At 44.9% G+C, this 11,741-nt stretch overlaps 2 protein-coding genes across 4 annotated transcripts; one reads left to right on the plus strand and one right to left on the minus strand.

The window, feature by feature from the left end:
* On the plus strand, positions 1–6,519 carry LOC124684883 (cyclin-dependent kinase F-4-like). 3 transcript variants are annotated; one of them, XM_047219143.1, is made up of 18 exons: positions 1–91; positions 1,262–1,662; positions 1,751–1,888; positions 1,985–2,177; positions 2,266–2,344; positions 2,701–2,769; positions 2,853–2,942; positions 3,157–3,295; positions 4,123–4,225; positions 4,304–4,356; positions 4,438–4,504; positions 4,801–4,909; positions 4,988–5,056; positions 5,149–5,217; positions 5,302–5,368; positions 5,451–5,570; positions 5,709–5,831; positions 5,947–6,519. In XM_047219143.1, the coding sequence occupies exons 4-18, from the start codon at positions 2,170–2,172 to the stop codon at positions 6,204–6,206; spliced, it is 1,425 nt and encodes a 474-aa protein (XP_047075099.1). In that variant the 5' UTR covers positions 1–91; positions 1,262–1,662; positions 1,751–1,888; positions 1,985–2,169; the 3' UTR covers positions 6,207–6,519. The 3 variants fall into 3 exon arrangements, with proteins under 3 accessions (XP_047075099.1, XP_047075098.1, XP_047075100.1); XM_047219142.1 differs by having other exon boundaries at positions 1,754–1,888; XM_047219144.1 differs by lacking the exons at positions 1,751–1,888; positions 1,985–2,177 and having other exon boundaries at positions 7–91; positions 1,262–1,461; positions 4,991–5,056.
* Positions 6,520–8,345: 1,826 nt separating this feature from the next.
* LOC124667253 (growth-regulating factor 5-like) lies at positions 8,346–11,419 on the minus strand. The gene is made up of 4 exons (XM_047204558.1): positions 11,018–11,419; positions 10,269–10,608; positions 8,717–9,156; positions 8,346–8,635 (listed from the first exon to the last, which is right to left on the minus strand). Exons 1-4 carry the CDS (start codon positions 11,262–11,264, stop codon positions 8,628–8,630), a joined length of 1,035 nt encoding a protein of 344 aa, XP_047060514.1. The 5' UTR covers positions 11,265–11,419; the 3' UTR covers positions 8,346–8,627.
* Between the last annotated feature and the right edge of the window lie 322 nt (positions 11,420–11,741).

Here is an 11,741-nt window from a genome sequence, read left to right on the forward strand (position 1 = left end):
CGCTGGATCCGTCGGCGGCGGAGCGCGCGCAGCCGTCCCCCCCTGGTCCCGTCCGCGGCGGTGGCGCGTTGGTATGCCGAGAGGCGCCCAGGTCCGGCTCTGTTCTCCCCCTCGACGCTTTTGTTCCGACGATTCGGGCGCCGCGGCTTGGCCGGGTCCCCGCGGGAGGGATTGGTTGGTCGGAATTCGGGTTTGATTGGTGGGATTCGTGCGCTCGGTGCTCGATCGGGGCGGCGCGTGCTCTGAGATCCGAGGGACGGGGGTTTGCTCCGATCGACGCGAGATTCGGTCGTTCCGGCTGCTGGTGCTGTCGGTGGAATTCGGGGGAGGCTAGCTGAGGGGATCGGGGTACTTTTGATCGGTGAATTATGCCGGGATTCGCGTGGTAGTTCTGTGCGCAATAATTGAGCGGTCGAAATTTTGGAAAATCGAACTTCCAACGCGACGCGCTCCCTCGCCGTTCGATGCGTGCTACTGTGGCTGATTATTCCTGTGGCGGCGTTCATGGGGCTGCCGTGCTGCGCAGGTCGTGCGCTCCATTCGTCGCGCTGTAGTACCTTCCTTGAGCCATGTGGTTGTAGCATATCATGGCTTGTAGTGTACGCCTAGTTTAGTCCAGCTCGTGTACTTCAGATTCTGTCGAATTTGATTGGTGAAATCTGCGGGGATTTGGTGATGTTCTTGGCGATGCGGCTGAGTCAAGTTTATCCTGAATCCCGAAAAATCGAGATAATCCCGAGATATTCCCAGAAATCACCTTAAATTTTGCCTAGATTAGAAAGTCTCCATCATACTAGTCTATTATTTTGGGGAAGAGTAATTTAGGGGATCAGGTGCATTCCCAAACCTCTTGGGGGTGGAAGTACGAGAGAGGTTAACAAAGCCTTAGCGGTGTGAGTAGGGCTGACGGGAGTATATTTATCTATCGATGTGATTCTACTGTAATAATGGCACCTGTACTTTGTTGTCTCAGCAAAGTCGACCAGCAGAATAAGGGAGGAACAATTAAACCAAACTATTCAGACCATTGAGCATACTCCCTCCGATCAAATTAATTGACTCCATTACATCCGTATCTAGACAAAACGGAGTCAATTAATTTGGATCGGAGTGGAAGCATCCCTATGGGATCAATGTGCTTGTTACACGCTAGATGATATGTGCCTCACTCTTGCAGTGATAGTGTTGCCTGCTAAGCTTGGCTTCATCACACAATTTCAGCGATATGTTTGTTGCTTACTACCACTTTGTCTACTTGCAGGTTTCAGCACCATTCGCCTCTGGGTTTCTAGCATTCTCAGGAAGGATATGGAGTGCACCCTCTATGCAAGTTCCCCTGTATCCCACATCTCGCTGCTTGAGCAAGTTCTTGGCTGGAGATTTTGTCTTTACGGAGACTTCCTTGTCATCTCCTTTGTCAACTGCACCTGAACATTCCTCATTTGGCGGCTACCGTTGCTGGTCCCATGCTACTGGACATTAGATCCGACTAGTGATTGCACTGCAGCTGTGCACACTTATTCGAGCATGGTGCGTCTCTTCTCCGGCAACATTTCTGTAATTTTTGTCTTGGCACTGATCAGCCAGCAAAAGTTACCTTCGGAACTTCTTTGGACACTTGGATCTAACTTGTAGATCTTTGTTGTCAGTTACAAGCTCTAGGTATGCTCTATTTGGTGAACTACTAGCCCAATATTTTTGTGGTATTCTTCTTCCTATTGTCAATGTCTAATGCATCTCTTGCTCTCAGCAGGTTCTGGTTTTCTTTGCTTCTGTTAGCTCTGTTCTCCCCTATCACTGCGAGTTTTCAGTTTTACCGGCTTGATCTTTGGTGTGTACTGTGTGCACTGTTGTTCATCAGGGTTCACTTCTGATGGCTTAACCTAAGGTAGGTCTTGAAAAATTTCATATCAGCCGGATTATGAAGCAAAATTAGAAATGAAAATCATTGGCAGATGGTCTAATCTACTTTGTTCAATTCCAGGTCAAATGTGTTAAAGTTTACTCGTGACAAAGTATGGGTATTGCTTACAGAAGTTTGAAAAACGCCTGCAGTGACTTTGGTGATCTACTCCCCAAAGACATTCCAGCAGTACTCATATGAGTCTTGTTTGTGTTTATAGGACTGTTCTAAAATAAGGACAGCTTTGCATTATATAGCTAATAAAAATGGAGAGGTGAATTGATTCTTCCCCCTCTCTGTCGGATGATAATGAGCGTCCAAGATTGTATGCTTGCTAAATTTGTTTTTATATTGTGATCCAGGTATAACATTATTACGGAAGTTGGCGACGGTACATTTGGGAGTGTCTGGCGTGCAATCAATAAAGAAAGCGGGGAAGTGGTATGCCATTTTGCTCGACCAGATATTTGCATGTTATGCCTTCTTTCAGTAGAAACCTCTGTTTATGTTGTTATGCCAGAGGCTAGCCAGCTTTGGGTGCTGCCTTTTGTATTTCCTACGTAAATCAATGTGATACATATCCGTTTCAGTTTGTATGTTGCACTGTGATATATACTCAGAGTAACTGATCTAAGTTGTCAAGTGCTGTCCAAATTCTGACTAGAAATTTTCAAATGAACTAGAAGTGGGATTTTGGCGGGATCCTACTTGCATCTCTATGATAATCCCATGTTTCCGCTGCCTTACCTAAACTTTCGTTCACCTTGTTGACATATTACATTACCTGTCCTTCACAGGTTGCAATCAAGAAAATGAAGAAAAAATATTACTCTTGGGAGGAGTGCATCAACCTCCGTGAAGTAAAGGTATTTCGATGTCACATGACATGTAGCCATATTGTATCATGGCTTTCCTTACTTTGTTTGATTAAATTTATGTTTTTGAACAGTCCCTCCGAAAGATGAACCATCCAAACATTGTGAAGCTCAAGGAAGTCATAAGAGAGAATGACATGCTATTCTTTGTTTTTGAATACATGGTACAGACTATCACTACCCATGTTGTTCTGTGGTTTTAGATTTGATTATTGCAATAAGTATAGGTTGATTGATGTTTTATTTGCTCTATTTGATGATGTTTTTGAATACATGGTACAGACTATCACTACCCATGTTGTTCTGTGGTTTTAGATTTGATTATTGCAATAAGTATAGGTTGATTGATGTTTTATTTGCTCTATTTGATGATGTTAGGAATGCAATCTCTATCAGCTGATGAAGAGCAAGGGCAAGCCCTTTTCGGAGACTGAAATCCGGAACTGGTGCTTTCAAGTATTTCAAGCTCTCAGTCACATGCATCAACGTGGATACTTTCACCGCGACCTTAAGCCTGGTATGGCTGCAATATTCCCTTATATGGCATTCTAACTCGACTCTGGAATTCTTAACACTCCCTCTGATGCATATTACTTGCCACTAACATCACATCTTAGTTCTGGATACATCCATATTAAAGGCAAGTAATATGGATCGGAGGGAGTACTATTTATTGTGACATTGTGCAAATATGTTTATCAACCTTTCTAAAAAAGGCTTACATTTCGAAACGAAGGTAGTATGCGCTTTAATTTTAAAACTTTCTAAAAAGGCTTACATTTCGAAACGGAGGTAGTATGTGTTTTAATTTTGGAGTCTAGGCTAGACAGATAGTTAACAAAGTATATGAAAGAGCCGTAATGATATCAAATCATTTTTCTTACTGTTCTTGGTAAAAAAAACAGGCTGGAACTACTTTATTGCTCATGACTTTTTAGTTTTAACTCGAGAAACTAGCTCTGGTTTCATGACTTTTTAGTTTTAACTCAATAAATTAACTCTAAAAGTGCTATGGATGGGCAACCATCCAGTCAGCCATTCACCAGCCAGATAAACACTACTTAAAAACATTTTGAGTAATTTATGTCTCATTCTTCCTTTGATGATGCGTGTATTATATGCCATTTCTTCTGTTTCCCTTCCCTCTTGACAGAAAGTGTGCTCCATGTGGGATATATATTTATTTTAAGTTAGCATATATGACTCACGTGTCAGAAAATTGAGGCATCAATCTTGTTAACCTAATTGCTATTGTATTCTGTTGGAGTTTGGATTGACCTTATTTATTGTGTTCATTAAATAATAAGCATCATCTTTTTGCTCCTGTGGCATTTTGTTATTCAGAAAATTTGCTGGTTACAAAGGAGCTCATCAAGGTAGCTGATTTTGGACTTGCTCGTGAAATTATTTCTGAACCACCGTACACAGAATATGTGTCAACTCGCTGGTAGGCTATTTTATTCTTAAACAGCTTGGATTATACACATAAATAAATTGATGATTCTAATGCTTACCGCGAAATTAGGTATCGTGCCCCTGAAGTTCTGCTTCAAGCTTCTTTTTACAGCTCAGCAGTTGGTAAGTAAAGAATATAGTTATTCCTTTACAAGAAAGCAAATTTCTACCATTTGCCCTGTGCTTATTCCCTATTGCATTCAGACATGTGGGCAATGGGTGCCATTATGGCGGAGCTTTTTTCACTGCGACCTCTTTTCCCTGGCTCAAGGTATATATGATCTTTCCTGCCGAACTATTTAGTTCCCTGTTCTCTTGGTTGATGTGCAAAATTAATTGAAGATTAATATTTGGTCCTAATAGTAACTTGGGAGATAAGTACATTAGGCAAAGATGCTCTTACTAATATGTGAAATAACCATCATCCTCCATTTAACAAATAAGAAAGTTTTTAGTGTAAAAACATCCCATAATTTGAAACTTTTAATGTTGTGATTCTGTGGTATTATGTTCATTCAAATGGTTGCTTAAGCAGGGGCATTTTTAACTCTGTTCTCTGTCCCTCAGTGAAGCAGATGAGATTTACAAAATCTGTAGCATTCTTGGCACTCCAAATCAGCATACTTGGGCTAAAGGACTGCAGCTTGCAGCATCTATCAATTTTCAGTTTCCTCAGGTAATATCCCTTTAGTACCCTTCTCTCTCTGATTTAGATGTTGGGAGCTATTGATGTTTAACTGCTACATATTCTCAGCAGTCTGAAAGTATACAACTTTCGGAAATGGTTCCTTCAGCAAGTGAAGACGCAGTGAACCTGATTTCGGTAAGTATCAACAGTTTTTATCTTTGCTTAAAGTAGCGGTGAAGTGATCATGTTCAGATAAATGATTAGCTACAACTTTTACCATTTGCCAGTGGCTTTGCTCATGGGACCCATGTAAAAGACCAACTGCAGTGGAGGTTTTGCAGCATCCCTTCTTTCAGGTTATATTTCTGATGTCTTTCCACACTTATTAGACGATGCATTGATTCGAGTGATGACCTGACCAAAAATTGTTCGTGTTACAGCCATGCTTCTATATCCCCCCTTCACTCCGGTTCAGATCAACAGGATATCCAGCAACACCCCCATCAGGTTTGTTAATATTCTCGGATAGATCCGTATCGTTTCATTTGAGTACCGTTATTGAAGCAACTCAAAAAAATTCATTCTGTAGTTGGGGCTAAAGGAGCTTTGGATCAGAAGAACGCTAGGAGGTATCCCGTGGGTACTTTATCCAATGGGAGACCAGCAGTTAATAACTCGTACCTGAGCACCAACACTCCAGCAAGAGCAGGTAATTCATTTAGGAGTGCATGCATGTCCTACTTAATTCATACTACCTCTGTTCCAAAATGTAAGCCTTTTGGTAATATATGTGAATGGTGAGTGCCATTGTACCCTGAGTTCATAATTTACCTTGCTCCTGTTGCAGCTGGTGTGCAAAGGAAACTAGAGCTGGATCATCAGATGAAACTAGAGAGCAACCATAAGCTGACAAAGGAGAACGCAATGAACCAGCCTTGGTCCAGATTACCGCCACCTGTAAGGAGCAACGGTGAGTATTGTTCCGAAGATTATGTAACATTGTGTACTTGAAAAGGTGCTGAGTACTGTTCCTAATGTTTAGCTCCTCCCTAATGGGCATCAACTTTCATTTGATCCATGTGCAGGAAACTACCTCGCCAAGGACCAGATCACTCATGCACCAGACCTGGCCGAAAAGCTGTCTCAGCTGTCAATGGCCTCCAACCGGGCGCCGGTCTTGTCCTCTGACAAGTTTGCAGACCTGAAGGGGAGAAACCATGGTGATGCCGTGAGGCAGCCCTTGCCTTTGGGATCCAGGGCGTGGCATGCCCCAAATGACCCCTTCCGGCGCACATACGAGATGCCTGGTGAGAGAGCTCTCCTCCAAAGGAAGCTCGTCAGCTGAAGACTGTCCTGTCGAAGCTCCGTTGCACGCCTTCATGGATGCTGCCTGTTGCACTGACACTACCAAGTGTCCGACAATAATCCAGAAATCCCCTTTCCTGGTGGTGCTGTCGAGTTATGTCTCTGTTTGTCTAAAATAAAGACTTCCTTTCCTGGTGTGTTCACCGCCTTGGCGGTGCCATCTCGGTGGGGAGAGCACGCTATTGTGTTCCTTTTCAGCTTTCGGCTTTCGTAGTGTAAAAAACGTCAAAGCTATGGTTTGTGATTGTGAAGTGACGTTTGTGAATTTATTTATGTGGTGGTTACCTCGTTTACTGCTTTCCTCGTTGAAATGTTATATGCTACCTGTCCAGATGTGTGCCACCTGCTGGTTATTGTTATATTATCTACTACTACTACCTTGGTTCCAGTATATTCATACCATAGTTTATATATTTGTGTATGAGAGGGAGAAGACAGATACGGCCCAACAGTCATTGCGTGACGTGATGTGTTTCTGCAAGTACCGACGACTCTGAATTGATTTCATCAGGCCGCGTCTTCTCCTTCTCTGGGCGTTACGCTCAGAGTGAGCGATTCCCTGCTGCGCGTCATCATGTGCGTTTGACTACGTAGCAGCAGTAGCCCTAGGCTTTTGGGACCGAAGCGACGTCCGCCCCTGCCAAAACTGAGCCTGCCGCATCCATGCCGTGCGGTGACTCTCCTTTCTCCATTCGCGTTCCCCAGATGGCCTCCAGCTCCAAAAGCTGCACAATTACTTCAGCGCCGTGTACCCCGTTTCTCCCTAACGAATTCTATCTCACGTGCATCTCTTCTTAAGACATCTTCTTCCAACGACAGTGCAAAAGCTAGCGCAGCATTTTGATTTCTTGGATGCTACCTCGACTAACAATCATAATGCATGCTCCAGGTCCTTCGGGACCTATCTTGTTCAAAAAAAAAAAAACTAACAATCATAAGGGTCCCTTCCAGTGGCAGATCTGAGATTTTCAGTGTCAGGGGTGCCACACTTCACGTGCACAATATTTGATCATCATGTATGACATGCCACTACAAATGCAATTCAAGACATAAATTAAAGAAACTGCTTTACGAGTAGTTTTTTTTTTGCTCATGCGAAACAGGGCACTAAAGATGTCTATATACGCGCACGATTCACTCTTAGAACGCACACACGCACACTCTACCCTATGAGACTCCAAGGATGTTTTGAGAACTGATCCTGTGTCTTCAGATTGACGGTCCACAGCGCTTTTTGCTGACGGAACGCCTCCCACCAGAATATTCCGCCTTTATGAGACACCAGTGTCAATGTGGATTTAACTCAGTAGGGGCACGCCTCCTAACCATCCAACCACAGGTTGGTTCTCGCTTTACGAGTAGTTAAGTATTTTTGTTGCTCATCAAAAAGGTCCGAACTGGAAAGATTTGGACATCATCTTAGGAGCCCTTTGACAATTTTTTGGCTATTTTTATAATTAAGCCTTTTTTCGAGAGCGCACAAAATGTGTGTCGCATTTTTTTCATAGACGCTATAGTTACAAAATCAAACCCCCATGGACGATTCACGAACAACAAAGGGCAACACCTACACCCCAACACGTTGTACTATTACCTCACATCACATTCAAACACGCCGAAACACCTGCCTTAGTCATGATCCATCGACCAAATTCATCCAGGATGAGAGGTTGAGCTTTGAGAAATGCTTTGATCTGTTGCCAAAAAACCCACTCACTAGGTTTTTTCCGCGGCGAGCAGCGAGCAACGCACTAATGTGAAGGCGTCAGAACTTTTCTTCCCTTTCTTGCTGAATTTCGTGCTTTCCCTGTTCCACCAACTCTGCAGCTTGTCCACAACACCAGGGGCACAATTACCGTGTTTAAGCCAAGGAGGCAAGCACACCATAGTTGCCTAGCATATAGGGCAGTGCGTTGCGGCACAAGGCAATTATAAGAATCCTAGATCAATCCAATGTCTGTTTTATTAACCGACATGGTTGACTCAGATGTGCCTCTAACGCAATACTTAACGATCTTGCTTTTAACCTGAGTTCATAGCACATGACCAATGACAGAAAGAACCAAATAGGCATTTTAACCGAGTTCATAGCACCGGACCAACGACAGAAAGAACCAAATAGGCAAGGTACATAATACATTCTCCGTTTCCACAAGATGATCCACCACAACACACACACACACGCAGCTTGGTCCGAGAGAGTACAAAGCAGAGCTGAATATTAAAAACTGCTACAGGTTCCTGTCTCCACTAACAACAACACGAGGATATTGCTCTTAAGCGAGTTCATAGCACAAATGCAATGGCAGAACGAACCAGGAGGTCCACCAATCCTGCCTCTGTGGACAACACCATCAAGCCGACGCCCTTTGCTGTCGCACGTACCGACGTGGCAGACCTGTCAATCGCCTGCATCAACAGAGGAAACATAATTAGCAAATCCGAAAAGATTTGAATTGGTCAAGATAGAGGCAGACTGAGGAAACCCACATCTAGGCATTGGGGTGGAGATGGAGAGCTGGGTCGTCGAGAAGGAGGTCCCGTTGGAGCGCTCCTCGTCCATCTCCGACCATGAGTCACGCCTCCCTGGCCACTCGTCGAAGAAGGGCCTCAGCGGCTGGTTCTCCTGCTTAACATTTCCCATGAGCCCTCCACCTCCACCATTGAAAGAGCGGCGCCCCTGCTCTTGGGACAGCGAGGCGATGGTTACCTGCCCAAGCTCCTGTGACGGTTCAAAGTGGGAATATGAGAAGCCACCTGGCAGGAGGCCAGTATCTCTAGCTTTTGATAGTTGGTATGGCGGCACGCTAGATGGCATTGAGTGCCATGAGCTATCGGTTGGAGAATCAATGGTGAAGGCCCTGGTGTTTGTTGATGCTCCAGAGAAGAAGCTCAGTTCACCCGCATCAGATTTAGCTCCAAGGGAGTATCTGCATTATCACAAATACATTAACTTGTGAACTGCTACAAAATAAGTCAACCAGCCAAAAATTTAAACAGGTCAACTCTAAAATTAGGATCTTTGTTCGAACCTAATATAAACAAAGGCCCATTAACATATGGCTTCGTGTGGCATAAAATGAGATAAAATAAATACATGGTGGAGAGATAAGATCACAACACTGTTCCAAGTTGACGCAGTAAATAGCAGACTGGACGACTACAACTGGACCGTAGAACATCTAGCTAGCAACATAAGCAAAGATGCTGATACCAAGCTGCTGTATTTAGTTTTGTATCTAGTTTGAAAAAAGAGAAGTAGTGAAAATGGCACATGGAAAATATTTAGATGCATAAGCAACAGCTACTCTAAAACAGGGGTGAGACGTCCAAAACATTTCCCATACAGCATAGGCAAAGGCATATGGACATTGCTTGCCGAGACGGCAACACAATATCTGAAGGTGGACACGCAGTTGAGCTATGAGCTCATGTGCAAAAAGACTACAAAGCAAATTACTTGCAGAAAGATGGGAGTAGACTTTAGAGGGCATGCACCAAATAAAAAAACACAACATGGAAACAAGCAACCAGACTGCTTTGGATGTATAATTAATACATCCAAAAAGCATCAGCCAGGCCACAGGAAGCCAGGGAAAGTTCCTATTACAGTAATACCACCAAACACATTTATATAAGAAGGCTTACAAGTACAAGCACGACACTGATATATGATTGCCATGCAGTGTCAAGAATAAGACATTGGGAGTAACTGTAACTACCGAAAGTCCTAGCTGTGGTTATGCTGATATTTGCAGTAGCCGCGTGGAAAGAAATAAGGAAGATCATGATGCTATTAACCATGAGTCCTAGCTCTAACAACAAAAATTGTTGCACATTTAACAAGAGTGCAACTCTGCTATTAACCATGAAATAAGCAATAAGCATCGTCAAACCATATGGAATACTAGAGGAGCAATACCATGAGCAGCTCTGCTGCAGTAGATATGTAATCAAACTAATTAAAGTTAACAAGCCTATTTCAAGCAAGCATTCAAGGACAACAATGAGAGTCAAACTGGGATGGTGGATATAACCATACTTGCTGCCATATGACGATGGATCGACATGCATCTGTGAGGAACCAGCGCCGCCGAGAGACAGGCCATTGGTTTTGGCTCCCATTCCTAGAGACTGGAGAGGGTCAGTGTCGCGGGTTGCAGATGTCACAGCAGAGAGCTGGGCCTGCGACGGGTGCGCAGGGGAAGCAGACTTGGATTCCACAGGCTTTCTTGAACGGTTGCGGCCACGGTGCATGTGGCGCTCGCAGTACTTGGAGTCGGGGTGCGCCTCCTTGGAGCAGCGCCACTTCTTGCCGTCGGTGCGGCGGCACCGCCACGGCTCCGGATCAAGCTTCTTGCCGTAGTAGGCGTAGTAACTCACTGCAAGAGCACCACCCGTCCATGAGCACATTTAATCCACACAACCATGGCCATTCACCCATCCATTAATCCATATACTAACCAAGAGGTAGATCAGAACCACATTAACACCCCCACCAACCCAGCAAAGATGCTTTCCTTTGGTCACAAGTGTGAGCAAAGAATCAAATGACTTGCTTGAACAAACAAGCAAGCAAGCAAAGATCCATGTAAGCTGCAACTACAGATACGTTAAGCTATAAATAAAACCACCAGCGCAGCAGCAAATGGATCCCATTAAGCATAAAAATGCCATCTCCCAAGAAAGATAACTCTTTTTTAAGTGCCCAACAGGGTGGTGAGCATCCATATCTGCAAGATTCTCCGCAGCAGATAAATAAGTAAAGTGAAGGTGTGGAGGGGAGCTTACTGGAGGGGTGGTGGTGGTGGTGGTAGAAGGGCGAGGCGGCGGGGTTGGCGAAGTTGAAGCTGGCGGCGGCGGAGTGGGGGCGGATGGGGAGCAGGAGCTCGGACGGCACGGGCACGCCGGCCATGAGGTACTTGTAAATCAGCGCCTGCTGCTCCAGCTCCGCCCACTGCGCCGCCGTGAACACCGGCCGCTGCGGCTGGTGCTGGTGGTACCCTCCCATCCCCATCGCCGCCGACGAGCTCAGCATCTCGGAGTAACAATAGCCTCAGTCAGCACCGAACCAGGATGGATACGCCTCTTCTGTGAGCGCAAGAACACGCAGAGGGGGCACGGACGGACGGGGGAGGTGGTCAAGTTTGGGTTGGGGGGTTCTTGGTGGCGGCCATTAATGGAGTGAGGAGTCGGTGGGAGGGGGAAGCAAAGTGAAGCAGAGGAGAGGAGGGAGGGATCTATTTGGCTCCGGCTCCCCTCATCGCCTGCCTGTCTGTCTCTACTTGTACCTGCCTCCTCACCCTCTTCCAGGGGTAAAACTGGTATTCTATATTATTTTTATTTCACCTTTTCCTCTCTCTTTTTTACCCCTGCCGCTCTGCATCATGAAATCCAGCCAGTGCCTTCTGTTTCTCTGGGTGATATGTCACCCTTTTTTCTCTCTCAAGGTGGGTGACATGCCACCTTTGGTTTCTTACCTTGCTAGGCAGGCTGAAACAGTGGTTGGCACATA

Source organism: Lolium rigidum, chromosome 1, assembly GCF_022539505.1.
Source record: "Lolium rigidum isolate FL_2022 chromosome 1, APGP_CSIRO_Lrig_0.1, whole genome shotgun sequence".
Taxonomy (NCBI): domain Eukaryota; kingdom Viridiplantae; phylum Streptophyta; class Magnoliopsida; order Poales; family Poaceae; genus Lolium; species Lolium rigidum.